The 18,754-nt window shown below is 35.2% G+C and overlaps 1 protein-coding gene across 7 annotated transcripts in view; it reads right to left on the bottom strand.

The window, feature by feature from the left end:
• LAMA2 (laminin subunit alpha 2) overlaps positions 1-18,754 on the bottom strand; it is a 332,349-nt gene that overhangs the window by 39,433 nt on the left and 274,162 nt on the right. For all 7 annotated transcript variants that reach the window (XM_079297887.1, XM_079297888.1, XM_079297889.1 and 4 more), the window contains 6 exons: positions 15,772-15,874; positions 9,763-9,879; positions 6,954-7,136; positions 4,011-4,165; positions 2,150-2,293; positions 1,125-1,258 (listed from right to left, as the gene is read on the bottom strand). In XM_079297887.1, coding sequence (XP_079154013.1) covers positions 1,125-1,258; positions 2,150-2,293; positions 4,011-4,165; positions 6,954-7,136; positions 9,763-9,879; positions 15,772-15,874 — 836 coding nt within the window. The remainder of the gene's footprint in view (positions 1-1,124; positions 1,259-2,149; positions 2,294-4,010; positions 4,166-6,953; positions 7,137-9,762; positions 9,880-15,771; positions 15,875-18,754) is intronic.

The following is an 18,754-nucleotide window of genomic DNA, read 5'->3' as shown; positions in this document are numbered from 1 at the left end:
AGCTTTCTTGTAAATGAAAGCCTGGCATTACTGTGTCATGAAGCTGCTTTGGTATGCATAATATGAACTGGTAAAGATTTCAACAATTTGTATTGTACCACAGTTTGTATTCTCCTTGCAGCAAGCTTTCATTAAGCCGGCTTTTGGAGATTGTGCCACAATTTTATTTAATTCTCTGTCCTGAATGGCTGATTTCTGTGATTTCATTAAATTATTTAAACTGAATGTCATTTCCTCCTCTGGGAGCTATGCATGATACCAGAATTAGAGTCCTTTGTTTTCTTTTTCCTTCATTCTCTCATTTTCTAACTATATTATCCATTCTATATTTAATACTATGTGAAATTAACTGTAATGATGCAGGAGAAATTACTCAGCTTTCTCTCAAATACAGCTGATTTCATCGAAATTACTAAGATCTATTCAAGATAAAGGCCACAGAGTTATGCAATCCTTATGCTGTGATTACTACACCATATGCCACATGTTTGCTATTTGAATGGAAAATACAAGCTTCAAACTAACCAATTTGGGATTTGAATATTTATGCATCTATATTTTTAAAGTTCAAAGGCATTAAATAGCTGATCTCAAATTACAAAATATATTTCAACTTTTCAGAATATCTCCTTCTTCAATTTTCATGAACTGTATCTTTCATAAATATTTCCAGTTTGATGAGACATTTTGCCTGTGGGAATGGCATTCTGAGTAAGAATCAAGATACTGCTGTGTGACAGACCATTCACTTGCAGTACTGTATCAAGACCAGAAATTCAGAAAAGCTGCTCCTTTTTAAAATTCAGGGAGAAAAAAGAACAGTAGCTATTTGAGTGCCAAAACCTGTAACTGATTTTAAAAGTAAATTAAAGAGGAAAATTGACAGAGTGATAAATAAACAAGAGGGAATAAATATAAGGGGTCATAGACTGTTGATTCTAGAGGGGAAATATGTGATTAAAAAGTAAATTCTTGACAGAGAACAATTAACATTTCAATAGTAACTGTAGTGTATGCACTTTTGGTACTAATGTATGCAGATCCAAAACCTTTTGTCAAACCAGACTAGAATTTCTCACAGCAGCCATTTTTGATAAAACCTTGGAATTGAAATATTTACTTACCTAGAAGCTTCAATCCGGTACCAAAACCCATCATCAATGGTCAGATCTGGATATTCTACCCGTCCAACTCCAGACCCCACATCCCACAGGAAGCTCACCTTGCCTTTGCGCATCTCTATGGCCAAGAAGTCAGTCTACATGCAAAATATGAAAATAAAAGTGACCTCATACTTCAATTAAGGAAGTTTTCCAGATCTTTTCACATTTCAGAAGGTCTAATGAGGCATCAGAAACCCATATGTAGACAGTAGAAAATTAACATTAATTCTTACATTGCTCTAAAATGAGACTCTCTTTCCTGTTTTTATTAGTTCAAACAAGGAATCTTAAACTAAAGACAGCAAATTGTTTCCCTGATTGATAAGCAGCAAATGACTGTCAGACTCACAGAATGTTAATATTGCAGACATCAACAGAAGGATTCAATTCAGAGGAACACTCTGAAACATCCACTGGATAGCAGAAAGATGTCGAGATACATGACGCCATCTAGCCTTTCAATTTTGTATAAGGTAAATAAAATATATGTTGGAAATGTTGGAAAATAGAATACTTTTCCCATTTACTGAATTATTATTGGTTGTTTTAGAAGTCTGTCTTCTATAGGCCTCATGGGAAACTGAATAATTCACCATTATTATGCTTGAAACTGTAGTCTTGACTTAAAATCACAATAAATAGGAGCTTTGACAGATGCAGTATGATTAGCTACTTCATTCCTTAGGGAAAACCCACAACCAACTCCAAAATTACTCTGGTTGCACTGTGAATTTTAAAGCTCTAAAGCTCATGTATAAGTCTGATATTTCATATCCAGTTAAAATAAGATATGTTAAAAATTTGCTGGTCATATTTTAGAAATCTCTACATTAATACCAAAGACAGTAAATGTCTAGACTATTTTAGACCCTCTACTACTGCTTTGAAGCCTCTGGGTGAAAAAAAAGGCTTTCTCATCTTCTTTATTTGTCAGTAGTCTGATTTGATGGAACAACTCTGACATGAAAGGCAGGAGACAGACTCACAAACTTGGCACTTCCAAGGTAAAAAAGCAGATTGTCAGCAACGACAGTCTTCACATTGACAATGATGGTGTTGTACGTTCCCTTCTTTATTTCTGGTCTGTACGTGCGAATACAATTGCCTCCAGAGGACACGGACACTTTGATCTTCAAAAAAAGCACAACAGAAAGAATTCAGCTCACTGCTTATTATTCCAGAATTAACCACAGATGCTTCCAAATAATTATAAGACTTCTCTTTCCTTCACTTTTTTCTGCTACATGTACCAGTGAATTGCTTGGATATGCAAAGAAGGTAGAAATTGAATTTTCTTTCTGTGATTGTTTAGTAAAAGGAAATAGAATCTCTTTTTGCAATTCACATTTAAAGGATGAACTGTGTAGATTAAAAATAGCTAGAAGATATACTGGTCTAATGCAAGTAACAGTGGAATACTAGCAGTACAGATAGTCTAAAAGTAGAATATGCAGCTAGGAAAATAAGCAGCATTCCTGAAGGAATTACAGGATATTGCTGTTGGGTAGTCATAATTATCTATTTCTCTCTTGTAATGTCTTTGATTATGCCAATTTAAGACACCTTTTCACAATTATTTTCAAACCAACAGCTATGTCTATCACTGCTTTTACATAGTCCCCAGTGGAGTTGGCATTCATAACTAAGTTTTATTTCCACAGTTGAGTGACACATGCATTTGGATGCATGTATTGGCTTCCTCAGGCTCTGAGCACAGATAAAAATACTTTACCATTTGCTTTCATGATGCCAGCACAGACATAATGACAGTACAATGGTGTTTCAATCCCAGCTAGATGTGTTTATGCATTAGACAAAATGTATATAACAGTGTCACTTTATACTTACAGCAAACTCTGCTAAAAAGGAGGCCATTACAGGACCAAACTCCTAATTTTCTTATGTCAGAAATACTGAGCAGTTAAGTACTTCAAAGCCCTCAGATGGAAGATGAATGTAACAAAACATATCATTACTTTAGTCTGTCTTTCTGCTCTGTGCAGATTTCATCACATATGTGTTGAAAACTTTTTTCACCACTATCCTACTATTTATCCTATCACTTCTTTCTCAGTATGGTATTATTATGTTGATTATTTTTTTAAACTACTTTTCAACCATTTTTGAGGAAAATTTCTCAAGTACCATCTACAAGATTCTTTTTCCTTTGCTATTTAAATCACAAGCTGAATAATCTCAGTATTAACCAGATGTTCCTAGAGTTGACAGTATTACTGAATCAGGGAGATGGATTCCAAACTCACTAAATGGACTAGAAAGATATGCTTAAGTTCAAGTCTTCAGTGCTACTACTGGACAGAGAAAAACCAAAAATATAAGAAAAGTAAATATGCTCAGAAATTTCAGTGAGTCATGTAATTCTTGAGTAATGTAAGTTCTTTGAAAGCAAATTAGTTAATAATATTAATTATTTAATTATTCATTAATAATTTTTATTTAATTATTTAATTTTTAATTAATAAATTAATAACAGTTCTGAAGCAGAAAATAAAAATTTTGTTTTCACAAAAAATCCATGATATTGTGACTCTTCTGCTGTACTATCACCTACAATACATCTTAAAAATAACCTTTTGAGATTCATTCCAACAAATGTTATCCATTTAACAAGTTTGTGTTTCAAATGAAGAAACAAGACACAGAGTAAAAATAATCAGAATATTTTCTTTTTTTCTGAGAAATTATACTCTATTATTGGCTCTCTTTACACATGTTTAGAATTAGGAAGGATTCACACTGTAGAAAAGAAATTAAAGTAGAAAATGAAATCTTGTTAGTACTCAAAAGGTCTTTTTTGGATTTTTTTATTTGAGAAATGGGACTTACCGAATTGGCTTGCTTCCGAGCTTGGTTTATCAACTCTTTTATCTGAGAAATGTTTTTCCCTAAGTTATCCTGGAGTTCTTTGATTGGCTTGATTTTATCCAGCAGGCGATCTGCTTCCTTTTCTAGGTTTTTAATACTGGAATCTGCATCAGCAACTTCATAAGAAAGAACAAGGCAGAGCTTTAGAGAATAGTGTCAGAGACTAATTAGACATTGCAATAATAAAATCCAAGAAAATTCTGCATACACAACGCTCAGGAGATTGTATATGCTATGACTATGAGATGCACACAGACCAGGAAGCTACCAGAACAGAATAAGGCAATTTCAGAATGTTCAGATTCAAATCAAAGTAGCAATAGCAGCGAACACTCGTGTTAAAGCAGGATTTTGAAGATGTAACTATACTTCAGGCTGGGATGATAGTCATGGAAAACGTTTCCTGTAGCAAAATACATTTATGAATGAAGTATTTGCTTACTTCTTAAATAAAAGCAAATAAATTTTGAAGAAAAATGTTGGATTAATGAAAACTTATTGGTTTCCATAAGCAATTTCTGAAATTGCTGGGTTAAAATGAACTTGAAATGAATTCTTGAACTAACTATAATGGGCACAAATACAAAAAGGTTTCATTGTGATCACAAGCTTAAAATTCTGTATGTGTACTGAAAGCAGATTTTAAAAAAGCAAAAGTAAACTGCAAAAGTTTTTTTTTTTTTCAGGCAAACTAAATAATTTCACTGTGATATTTTTGCCTTTCTTTTTCTTTAAGCCTCAAATTCTTTTTTTGCCCCACAACATACAACTAGTGAATAATACCCTCTCTTTGACAACTCATCAGCATGTCTAAGGATTGCAACAGCTGGCTTGCATGAGAGTGTGGGTTTTTGTGGATGACACTGAAAAGTACAAACATGCATTTACCAGAATGATTCATATTACATGAAAATAATAGTAATAATAATAGCAATAAAACTAATGCTTAGATAAAGCATTAAAAACTGCATATCTAGTTTTTTGACCCAAACACTCATACCAAAACCTTCAAGATGCTTCTTAAGGTTTCATGGAAGTTAAACTAGCTACCAAGTCTACTTTATCTCAAAGTTTTTAATAAGTAGCTATTTAGCCACTTCAATGAATGTGAAACATAGAGGACCATGCAGAGGCTTTCATGGTAAGCAGTGAGTCATTGTTTACTGGAAAATGCACACTATAAGCTGCAAGTAAGAAAAACATACGTACAGATTTCTGCAGGCAAGATATGGAGACAAAGAAAAGAGAGAAAACAGAGGATAACATAAGAGACAGAAGATAACATAAGAAAATGTTTTGAAGATCTAAACATTAATATAAAGTAAAGTAAGGGACAGAACGAGTCTATAAATAACTTTTTATCTTTTAAATATTCTTTAAATATGCCTTTCATATCTATCAAAATGAGAATTCAGCACCTGAATTTTGACATACAGAAGCTATGTCTACTTTTGCATTTAGTCACGAGTGCCAGCCTACTCACTTCATCTGGAATGGTTCACTCTACATTACTCTAATCTCATTCTATAATCTGAATATCCATTAACATTTGAAGAATGACAGAAGTGTACTCCTGGAGAACATCTCACAGTACAGTTTTATCTGACATGAAACAAGTGTTACAACCACTCTTCAATGCAAATGAAAAAATGACTGGGGACAACCAAGAGGTTAAATTTTAAACTTTCATTTCTAGTCTCAACTAAAGGACTAATGTACACACAGGCTCAGAATACTTGAGCTGGGGCAGATGGCCTACTCTAGATTCAGCAGTGCCAAGAAATGACTGCTTTAAAACTGCCTCTCAGTTGTTTCCCACCACCCTGCAAGAGATCTGCTGGTCCTACAACCTGCTGTAATCTGACCACACTATTTCAATCAATAACTGCTTTTCATATTGTCTGAACTTCTGTGCACCCAATGAGAATTGTACTGGGGCTCACATGTATCTCAGCTGATGAGCAATGGGAAATTGTCCAGGCAGGCAGGGACAAAGAGCCACTGGGATTAATTTCTTTCACTTGTGCAGCAACGTTTTACAGCAACAATTGGCAGAGGGTATTTGTCCACACAATGAGAATGACAGCCTCCTAAACTGTATGTTTTTAGATGCTCAGCTTCATCAAGCTGACAACAATCTGGGGAGCCCAGAATAGCTGAGAAATTAGTTCTCCAGTCATTTTCTAAAGACACTCTAGTTTTGTGGCTGTATACCCCCATATCAGAGATGGTAGCAATCCACCATAAAATACATGGTAATACAGAATTCATTTTTATCCATTCTAACCAAAGTGAAAAAGCTAGAAAAATTATCAAATTTGATAACAGAATTCATGGTAAAAAAAAGAAAAAAGAAGAAAGAAAAAAGAAAAAAGCAGACAAAACCCCATTCCTAGAATCTTCTTTCTTTTTTAAAGTGTCTTCAGTGTTCTACCAAAAATAGTAACCTATATGAAAGAAGTCATGAATTTCTCCCAGGAGTGATTATCTGATTGACTGAAGACAGATTTAGTGTGGGGTATTTTTCTTGAATCAGGCAGTGAATTGCCAGTCAGAATCTTTGATTAGTCACCTCCTAAATACTTAAAAAAGTAATCTGAGGAACAAATCTATCCATTACAGGTTCATCCTGCCAACATTAGCTTTTCTTGCAACTACTAGCACTAGTCTTCAAGATTTAAAACTCTTTTCATAGAGTTGTTAGCATTCAAAGGGACCTCTGGTGTCTTTTCACATATAAGAATCTCAGAAAATAGAATTGATAGAGAGTCCTTTTATCACAGCATACCATAGTAATACTATGCAATTGAAATTCTGGAGTATATCAGTTTAATTTTGAGATATGAAATGAAAGCCACAAACTGAAAAAAACCCCACCACCAAACAACCCAAGAAAGATCTTACTGTTCTTGACTGGATCCTTCACAACTGCATTTGTTTTGGCCACATCATCTGTAAGTTTACTGTAGTTTTTTCTCAAGCCCAGAAGATTCCGATTGAGGTCTTTAATCTGGGCCAGGACATCATTTGCAGTATCGTTGGCTTGTCTTGCTTTGTCTTTGGCTGCCTGTACCTTTATAGCTGTATCTGTAGGTAGAAAATGATAATTAAATGATTGCCTAGAATGCAGAAGTAATTTTTTTGAGTAAAGATTATATATCTGCTCCAAAAAACTCCACCTTTATTTCTGAAATTTTGGCCCTGAAAAACCCCCAAAATAAAAGAGCACCTCAGAAATACAACAGAATCTTTAATAAACCATTATCATTGTCTTGACAAGAGAAAGAAAAGAAAACCCCCATTTCCTTTTTTCATCATATCTAAGTAGCTCCTTTTGGGTCATTATTAGAGGTCATCCATTTTTCTGGCTGAGTGAAAGCTGGAGTTACTGTGCTAGTTCCCTCTATTTGTACCAAAAATTATTTTCAGTCACATCTTAAATAATGCCATCCCTGCAGATGTGGGTCCTTGTCCCACATGATCTGTCTACCTTATTCTGAATCCTTCTACTTTTATCTGACTATTAGTATAACAGGGACCCAAGAATTATTAGTTTAAGGTGCTCTCTGCTTTCTCAAATCCTTGAACAAGATATATGACAGGGTCATTTTCCCTCCCTTCCTCATTTGATCATTTTCCTGTAGGACAACTAATTTACTCCATTTTCTTATCCATGCCATTTATTTGCTCTGAATTTAATTCTGAATACTCATCTTCTTGTTTTTATGAGTGTCCTTGTGCCATGAGTAAGCACCCTGTAACTCTAATCTGCCAAGAGTTTATTACATTGCTAATGATTGCATAAGTCATATTACTTTTACTTGTTCCATATTTAGTATTCTGAGTCCTAAGGTTAACAGGCCTTAGATGTCCATTTTGGTTGACTGAGACATCTATCTGCTCAAGACAAATACCCATGTTAGTGTCTTGACCAAAACCCAAGAAATGATACATGACAAGCATGAAATATTAAACCATTTATTTTGTGAGCGCTGATTTCAAGGATTATTAAATAGAAACCAAAACTTTTCAGTTAGCTGGAATCTTAAAGGTACAAAAATGTACAAGATGAATAGTAAATTGTTTTTCATGCCAAGGGTTTACTAGTCTGAATCATCCAGACCATCAGAAATCAGACAGAATACTGATTTTCTTCAGAGACTATTCTTAAGGTGAAACTTCAGTTTATAAAATGCTCCTTGGGGAATAATTCACAGCAAAATAGATTGGTTTAAAACACTGAATTTTTTAAAACATTAATTTTTTCTTTAACTATCCATTGTCATGAAGTGTGTTGTAGCTCCCAGTCCCTTGCTATCACAACGCAATGTAGCCAACATCTCAGGACTTTGGGATTTTAATGAGCATTACATTAAAAAAAAAGGCACTACCGAATGATGAATATGCATATGTGAGATACTGAAATGTTTAAGATTAATGACTTGAGCAATGGTCCATTGGCAAAAGCAGCAGGTTGCTATGCTGAGGTCAGGTAACTCCTAAACTAAGGGGAGGAGCAGAGTTTTTGGGTGTGTGGTGGTGAAACCTCTGATTTTCATAAGAACATCCCAGGTGTCTCACCCATCACCAGAGGATGACCAAAACAAACGACCTCTGCTTAGCAAGGAGAGCTTTTTTGAGCTAGATTAAGAAAAAATGCTGATAAGAAGCAAATCCTGTGGAGCTGGGATGATGCTTTTTATCACAGCAATATCCTTCCTTACACAACTGGCTGTAGTGTAAAACTCGCCTGCCTGTGGGAAGTATTGGGACATTCACACCCAGACCTGTTGTGTGTCATTTCCCCCACCCTGGATGGACCAAGAGGGTGACCATCTCTTCAACCAAGGGACAGATAAACTGTAACAACCAAGTCTTGTTGATGCATCCACATGTGGTGCTATCTTTCCTCTCCACAAACTACTCCTTTTCCTTTTCCTTTTCTCCAAAATGGCTACATACCTCCTTTCTACTGCAGCCAAATTGTTCTAAAATTGACCTACCATATTTTTATGTACATATACATCTATCTACCATCTACCTACCTGTCTATCTATCCATCCACACTGATCATTCAGTGTCATTTCACTCTATTCCACCACAAGGGATCTATTAACAAGAACCTCAGTCACCCTTGCCTTCAGGAGTGGATCACAAGTGCACAGAACTTCAGAGTCCATTGAGGAAAACCTGTTCCAGTTCTTAGCAATTTATCAGGTAAAAAATGTAAAACACCAAACAGAGGCTGGAAATGTTGAGAGTGGGGTAGAAAGGTAAGACAAAACCCAGCAAGTGTCACCCTGCTTTTTCTGTAGAGTCAGTAGGACTTATTCCTCTTGGGTTAAATTACACTGGTGAAATTATAGTGTTTCATTAAGATTAGCTTCAAAAAGACTTTTTATATATAAACAAAAGACTATGTGTCTCAGAGTGTATCACAATTTCTGATATCATAATTATTTTCTTTCAGAAACCTTCTGCAAAGTGCAGAGGCATGGTATCTTTTACCATCCCAAAATTCTAACTGATACCATGTAAATATTTTCAGTTCAGTTTTCTCTCTCACACTGCTTGTCTTTGTCTTGAAACAGCCAGTGGTCAAAGTAGACCCAGTGTGGACACAGGCAAAGATTGATGAGACAAATGTTAAGTGATGGAAAAAGAAACAAAAAAGCAGGACTGAGTCAAATGTTGCAAGACTTTTCCAACTTACCGTTAGGAATGGCTGACAGCTTTCCTAAGGTTTCATTCAAACCTCTCAAGAGAATGGAATTCTTCTCATCAGCATCTTTCAGCCTGTTCTGTGTGCTGTTCAGATCATCACCCTTTTCTATAAAAAATGCATATGATACAGATACTTTAACTCATTATTTTCACTGTTTTTTCTTTGCACATAATCTAACATGCATAATAACAAGCAAGCCGTTTTTCACTAAGATACTGAACTGTATAAATAAGGAAGTCCAGCAGAACTTGTGGGGCTTACTGGTCATCTCCAGTTTCTTTAAGTTCCCTACTTCCATAGTATCTAAATACTTGAGTTCATTGTAGGGTTGTATAAATTGATCATGGGTTTTTCAAAGGTGTGCAAAGGAAAGAACTTGTTATGATGTTATGATTTAGGCAAATTCACACAATGATCCACTGATAAAATCCCCAACTGTGATGCTAGTCATAATTTTGTTTCCTAGATTAAGCCACTGCCTTTCTTCTTAAGGTGGTTGCCTGACCTGAATGAGTTGAACATGGTGTGAAAGAAAGACACATTAGGCCACCTTGCTGCTGCAACTGGATTTTCTCAAAAGTGTTGACATAAAATACAAGATCACTGATCATCAACATGAGATGAATACACTAACAATGGGTTATTATGAAATAATCATTCTAAACTCTTTGGGAAAACACCCCCCCTAGTAAAAAACATTCATAGTTAAGAATTGGATCAAATCAAAGAACCAGTACAAATCAAAGGCACAGGTGTGTCATATTTAGTACATCACAGCTGAAACTGACATCCTCATTTACAAGCAAGTTCCTATTTTTCAGCATTTACTTTGTATAAGAACTATGCAGGTCTTTTGAATCGTATCCAGCAGAGCAATGCAACAATCTCAAAACTGAGATTTCAGCTAAGCTTTATGGCTATTGAAACAGACATTATCCCAAAATTCAGAAGTGAAGTTTGACACAAAAAAATGTAGTTAGTGCTTAAACTACCATTCTAGTGGGCATTTTTCATTATTTCTCTGCATTGATATGAAGCTCTTTGGAACAGACAGTTGGTAATTTCTTACCTTAAAGGCATATCCTACTGGGAAACTAATTTAACATCACTGAGCTTGATAGCCAGAAGAGAAGAATAATTTGTAGAAAAGGAGTTCAGGATGACAAGCTATGACTGTGACCTTCAGGTATGTGACAGGTTATTGAAAATAAACACCTATGTGGTTCACATTCCACAAATTCTAAAAAAGTATGATTTCTTAAAATTAGATGTGCAAGAAGCAATTTGTAAAGAGAAAAATCAAACAAAATTTATATTGCCTACAAGAAATTATTAATTAAATTTTCCAAGCTGTAGCAAGGCTGAAACAGCACAAAGAATTTAAATTAGAACTTTACTTTTGTTGGTAGACTTTTTGAAATGCCATTGAGAAAGAAATCTATTTGCTTTATTTAAATTAGAGCAACAGACAGGACAGCAGGAGTGCCTGGAAATAAGCCTTCACTCCTGCAAAATGTTCTGCAGAAGAACAGGACATTTGTGTGAACTGTGAGAGGCATAGTTAACACCAGAACACAGTTTGGAAAAACTGCATGTATTATATGATCACTCTTCTCCTTAAAAACAGCTTTATTTTTAAATGACAGGTTATGACCGCACTGCTGAAGGAGGCTAATGTTAAGATGAGATTGTTAAACCAGGGTGGTCTTGTATTTTATTTATTGAGATTTTATCTGAGTTGTTTTCCTGTTAAGTAATAATACCAAAAAAAACCCCAAACCCACACTGCTTTAATTTCCACCATTTAATTCTGAAATTATTTCTTGGTGTTTCTAGTGGAATGTCAGTGTTTACAAGGTGTCAATATTTCTGAAATGTTTGACTCGTTTATGGTGGTGCTGCTCTAACTTTGTAACACACTTTTAAATTACCTTTTTTCTCCTCTCTACTCTTCCTAACCAGCATGCTAATTATCCCCTAGTTATATTTCTGAAGAATCATGTTTCCAGACTTCTGTTTTCGGCTTTGTAACCATAGCAGCACACTGATTTTTATGGATTTTAACAAGGAAAGTTTTCCTAGAAATTTTGAAATTGAATATTGAGACTACCTGTCTAGTATTTTTCTTTTAATTCCTCAAATACAGTTTTACTGTGGGTGGGGTTTTTTTTAGTTACAATAATAGAGCCATAAATAAGTGTTCCTAGGGAGGCTCTTACAGAGTGAGAAGTAAGGAGATACTATGTCCTGGGTCAGCTTTTCAAGGAAATTGTTAATCTTTCATAGAGATATTAAGTTTTATTTTGAAGTAATTTATTATCTTGTAATCCAGATGGCATCTTCAATAAGCACTGGACTAATCTGTGTCATGAATCACAAACTGAACTGACTTCATGTCAGATTTTCCACATCCTTTAATTATTAGCATTTATGAAAAAATTATTTGAAGTGGCAATGATTTGAAGGCCCAAGATCCTCCAGGTAAGCACTGAAGTTGTCAAATTACAGGCAGCTACAGTCTAAGTTTTTCCACACTACAGAGCCTATCTGACTTGGAAGAGATTAGTAGGTCTGCACTGAAAGATGCCAGGCACTGTCAACTCTCATTAAAGTGTAAGTTGAGCAGTATTATGAGAAATTTATCTCAACTCTGTTTCCACTTGATTAGCTCTACACAGAGATGGCACAAGATGCCAGTAAATGCACTGTTTGTTGTTCAAATCAGCAAAACTAGTCATGCATTGCTGAACCTAAACCCTAAAGAGTAAGCAGGGACCTGAAGGACTTTGCATGTATTGGACTTTGTGTTTGTTGACTTGGTTAAGATGAACAAAGATTTTCCATTTCTGTTTATATTAAACAGAGCATTACAGGATAAAGCCTCATCCCTTATTCCTCTGTATGAATGGAGTGGAATCAAATGAAAACAAACAATGCTGTGTGCAAATATTTCATCTTAAGATGAAATCAGGAATCCAGTTACTGTTTATACAGAGTGATTTACCAGAGACACACTGTTTTACAAGTCTCTGCAGATCACATAAACAGGTGACAGTGGTTAATTGCTGATGTGCCATCATCATGGTATAACATAGTGGAAATGGGTATTTTCTGACAATATGGATAAATGCAGTTTTTCCACATGAAACTGTCCAAGAAAACATCAATAAAGCTGTGCTACCAAATGCATGTATCCCAAAACCAGACTAAAGTTGGAAATCTACCAAGGAAAAACAAATCTGTTTTAATTGACTGGAGACAGAAGAAATGAACTGACTGTTACACACATCTCTTTCTGTTATCTTTGTGTTACTTCTCCCAAATAACTTTCTTGCTCTCTTTCTAGCTCATCCTATAAAGAGGAACATGGCTCACAAGCTGAATTTTTTTTCCTTAAACCAAGCAAGATTTAGAAACTGGCATTAGGAACAAACAGGAGAAAGAGATGTAACTAGAGAAATGCAGCTAATTAAGTGTAACTTTTTAAAAAGAATACCTTCAGCACTGACTGCCATAATCTGGTGAATGCAATATGCCAGGTCAGCAGAAAGACAATGCAGAGGAGAATACACAAACAAGGGATCTATCAGCTGGATATGTTGCCTATCATCTGGAAAACGTTTTAGCTAAAAATATTCACATGTTGTCCAACAAGACATGTCTTCCTCAGGTTGTCAATTCTTAAGCAAAATAAATTACATTAGCAGAATTTCAGTAGCCACCTGACAGCAGTCTCCAGCTGAAGAGGAGTTTATGCATCTTATTTTCACTTTTTGTTGAACAGCAGTATTTACACACTGGTAAGACCAAACTTCAAAATTCCTTTTTAGCCACAGTACTACATACAGATTTTGCTTCTCCCACCAGGGTTATTCTTTCTAACTCCTAACCCCACTGAGAGAGAAATGACTAAATCTCTATTTTAATAGCCTCTGTCAGAAGCTTTGCTTTGTAAGGACTGTTTCAGCAGTCTTTGGTGGTAATATAAAACATTTCCATGATTAACAACCATTTTATAACTCAGGTAATTGGCCACAAATCAAGGGAATGTCATAATGTAGGAAGAAAACACTCCCATCTCTATCACAGCCCAGGCTGGATTTTTGGAGTGTACATTAGTTGAGTGGCTTATGGATCTACATTACTTTAACTAATGTACTTCATGTAGTGCAGACAGGGAAATTTTAAGCTAGTGATTAGTTCTGTCTACCAGATCTTTATGGAGTGCCCATTAGCCATTCTGTACTTCCAGCTGAGACTCTGAAAGGGTGGCTTTATAAGGACTAAGAAAATATCTTTCTATTAGTTTGACACTGAACTCTCAATTTCTCTCATGGGAAAATCAAGACATCCAGAAGGATTATATTCATAATACTAATAACATACGTTCTATGTTATTCACAATACTAATAATATCACCCCTTTGGTGCAAAAATGGAGAGGGGAATAGAAGTCTGTCATTACATTTTCTTCTAATACATCTGTATTCTGGACACAGTGTTAACTGATCTCCACAGATCTAGCTGTGGAGCATGGACATGTTTTATTAGATGTAAAAAGGCATACTGTTCAAGTTCAAAATGTCTGCCTTTGAAGCACTTTAAGATGTATCAGAGCATTAAAGGAAGCTCCATTTCATTACCCTTCAGCTGGGGCAAAAACATAGACAAAGATCAAATATGTGCATTTTAAGCATTACTGCCTGCTTGCATTACGTTTGTTTTATGAATATTTAGGCTGTTTGGACATTTTCTTCTGAATTATAAAACTGTTATCAACTTAAATTTTCACTGGTACAATGGGAAAATATTTTTTTTTTAACTCTCTGCAGTAATGATTGTAATATATCTTGTCTCAGGGTTAAATTGAACAGTGGTGCAGACACATGGAATTCATGTTCATCCTTGCAGGGATGCCACTTTAATTTGCCCTTGAAAACGGGGCATTGTGCTTTACTCCACCACACCTGCCTGGGGGGCACAGAGAGCTGTGGACTCCATCCTGAGGTGCTGAGTCTGCTCACTGGAGTGCTGTGGCAGGCAAGAGGCAGCACAGATCTTTTAGTGATTCTTATACACACTCCACAAAGCATCACTATTTTTTTCCACTTCAGCCATGCTACTGAAATTGCACACTGGCCTTTTCCCATAGTCTTGTGATTTTCTAGAACATATTTCCTGAAATATGTTCCTCCAACATTAAATCTGCACTGAATCTGGAAGTAGAGGGTTGCAATAAAGAAGATCCTAAATATACATCCAGGATTTACTAGTTACTCAGACACACTTCTTTCCCTCAGTTCAGCTACAAGAAAATAATCATGTTTTTCACTTTCAAACAGTATCTGAAAATGAAATGCAATTAATGACCTTATGAAACATTATGCTTTATGACCTTATTAAACGTTATGTTCATTTGTTAACTAGTTCTGCAGTTGGAAATCCTAGAGCTGCCAAAACTAAATTAAAGTGTAGTAATAGACAAAAGATGACTAAGCTGCATGGATCACCTCCTTTATGCTGTATGCTCTTCTTAATGTATCTCCCAGGAGAGCAAAGAGAATTTCGTATGCAAAAACAGGGAGGACTCTATTATGAAAATCTGTCTTGATTCTAATAAGAAAAGTTCTTAGTTTGCCTAAGCTAGCATGATGGGAAAGATTCATGCATCATCTCTGTGATAAGTTTAAAACTCAGCCTTGAGTATTTACTGTGTGTGATTGTTCTTGCCCTTATTGCAGTTAGCAAGAGAAGACGTAAGTTCCCTCCTCCTCAACCTTCTTGTTCGAGAAATGGACAGAGGGGACAGGAATTCCTGTATAATGCCTGGACACAAAACAGGAGAATCTTCTTCATTGATACACTGTCCAATTTCAAATCAGGTAACAAATTCTACTTTTTTTCCTATACAGCTTATTCATACGAAAAGCACGGCAGTCTCACCCACAACATGTTCCCCCTCTATTTAGTAGCTCTGAATGCCATATACTGCACACACCTTTAACATCACTTTCTAACATCTTGGCCTCGTTAAGGACCCTGAAGCTTTTCTGAAGAGAGCTCCTGGCACCATCCTTCAGTGACCCTTCAGGACCAGATGTCTGTAGACAAACAAACAAACAAAGTGTCAAACACACAGGAAAGTCTGAGGTCACAAAAGATATGTGATCATGATCTAAGTGAACAGTCATCTAAATTTTATGTGCATATCAGTGGTTTCTGAATTACATCCCATTGTCATAATATTAGTCAAAGAGAAAAAAAAAAGATTCTAAATATTTTTTTAATGGAGTGTCAGATCCCCTTTGGGATATCAGAGATTACTTCAATAGAGAGAGAGAGACAATGCTTATAGTATTAAAGAAATGTATTTAACTCTAAGAGCAAAACTGTGCAAAATCAACAAACAAAACATAGTTCAACTTAAATATGTATTTATCCTTCCAGCTATGGACAGAACACCATTCAATACAGTATTTCTAACTGCAGCTACAGAAACTTTAGAGGCCAGACTGGATCTGATTACTCTAATAATGTCAACTGAGATTCATTTGTGGTTAAAATATAGAATTATAATTGCTATGTGAGTAAAGAAACAAGAAATACAGTTTTAAAGGAAGGGCAAACTTCAATTAATCTGAAAGAATTTTACTACTAAGAAACCATCCTTCATCATATCATGCTACTTAAAGATCTTTCTCCTGAAAAACATCCATCTCTACCTTCAGTGGAGAGACTGATCAATAGTAGGAATGATTTTTCTAAATTAGATTAGTGTTTTCAGTCAGTAGGAAATGCTCCAGGTTCTGAACCACTTACTGTTCAGTTTGTAAGACTGAACTCAGGTTACACATCTTAGTGAATACATTTATTTGAGAATACTCCTGACAGCCAGATAATATTCTATATTAGTCATGGGTCATAGCCTTGTAACTGGTGTGTAATTAAGAAGCAGCTACTTTTCATTTTCCAGGGCAGATACATATACTCAAAAATTAACTGTGTGTCAATTAAATGACACAATTATTATTGCTATTCATTATTTTTATAATGAGCAAGCCCAGAAGTGACATTTCACATATTGCTGAAGCTCTGATGTTTTTCAATGACACTGTAAAAAATCATATAGTGAACTTGGTCTTTCTCTTTCTTCTAAAAATCTTAGAGAATGTTTTGGACACATTCAAAATCCAGAACCAAGCTTTTTGTTATGGGATATATGTTTTTGATATGGTATATATGTTGCCATGTCACTGGGATATAGCTCTTAAAGATTCCTTGTATTTAGATGGGATGTAAATGTAAGATTTTATGTGATTTTAAGAATTAAGGCATGCATCACTGCCATTTCCCAAGCTCACCTGAAATATTAAGCTGTGTACACATTCCTTTCAACAATAAAAACATAACATTCAAAAGATGAAAAAAATAATTTTTTATAGATTTTCTCTACCACATAATAACAGAAACAGCACCAGTAACAGAAAAATACAAAAAACCCCCAAAAAAACCAACCCAGGAAAAAATACAAAAAACTACCCAGTGAAGCAAAAGACTGCTCCTAAAGGAAGAATGTTTGGCCAGATTTTGTGACAGATGCACCTGCCAAAGCAGATAATATTTTAAAATTTCTTTTCCCACTAGAAACAGAACTCAGGGTATGAAAACTCTGTGACTACAGACTACAAAATTATTATTATTATCATTATTGTTATATGACTAAACATGGTTGACTGGCTGTTGAAGCAGTTTATAGTCAATAAAATTAAATTGGAAGACTGGATTGACAATGCAAAACCAAGAAGTTCATCAAATCAGGGACAGTAATTGGGCATGTGCTGACAATTAGACAGAAATAGATTTCAGTATAAAGTTAATACTAGAAAAGCTCTTTCAGAGAGAAATAAACTCGTACTTACTAAAACCTTTATTTTATATTTTAAAAAATATTGAAAATGAGGATTAATAAAGACATGTGATAGAAAATGTACTTTTTTTACTAGTTTTTCTTGCGGTTCATGAGTTGTCAAGTTTTGAAGCAGTCAGTAATTAAAATCCAAACATTTTATAACTTTGTGTAAGGTGAATTTGTATGCTTGTGGCAAGCCTGGGTCATGGTGAACCACTACAATTTATTAGGATTTACAGCCAACAGACTGACATTATTTTCTAAACTGGGATAAATGCTGTTAAGAAAAAAAAAAAAAAAAAAAAAAAAAAAAAAAAAGAAAGAGAATAGAAAAGAAAAACAAAACAAAAAAAAAAGGAAAAAGATATTGTCATTCAAAATAAATTTGAAAATTGCAGGGTCTCTGGAATTTAATTTGTTCTAAATCTGTCTCTTCCAAGATGTCCATAATCTGTGGATGGTACCTTCCTCTCCCTGTGCCTTTCCTCATGGCCCCCACCCTTCCATCCCTCCCCATGCAAGCCCAGTGCAGTTTGTATCTCTGCTTCATCTTCTTAAAAATAGTTCTGCCTTGTTAAATAATTTTCTTTTCACATACACTTACATTGTGAAGTTTTCTCTTACGCAAGAGATGGGGTTACTCTCATTTCTACCAGCCCTGATGATGGATACCAAAAATGATTTGCACCTCAGGACATCCTCACAAGGATGTCCAGGCAGCTTTATGTAAGGAAATCTAGACACCCAACAGAACTGCTGGGGCATCACCTACAAAGAAAATCAAACTCAAAGAAGAAAGCAGGACCTAAACACTTGATGTGTCCTCTGTGCTTCCTACAGTCCCCAACCTGTAAGTCCTCTCTAAAAAGTCTAAGAATAATCTGTTCTTTAATAAAGAGTGCATAACTATGATTCTGATCTATGAGATACAAGCAGAATATGTTAACCTGACTCCTATCAGCTACTGCATAAGTAATGAAATGCTGAAACTGCCTGAATGCTAAAGATTTCTCATTTTTGATGAATTTATTTTGCTTTCAAAGGGGAGAGCAAATCCATCATAAAAAGCTCA

This window comes from Erithacus rubecula (genome assembly GCF_903797595.1).
Source record: "Erithacus rubecula genome assembly, chromosome: 2".
Lineage (NCBI taxonomy): Eukaryota > Metazoa > Chordata > Aves > Passeriformes > Muscicapidae > Erithacus > Erithacus rubecula.
The sequence above is the reverse complement of the archived record's forward strand: the minus strand, read 5'-3'. Positions and strand labels throughout refer to the sequence as shown.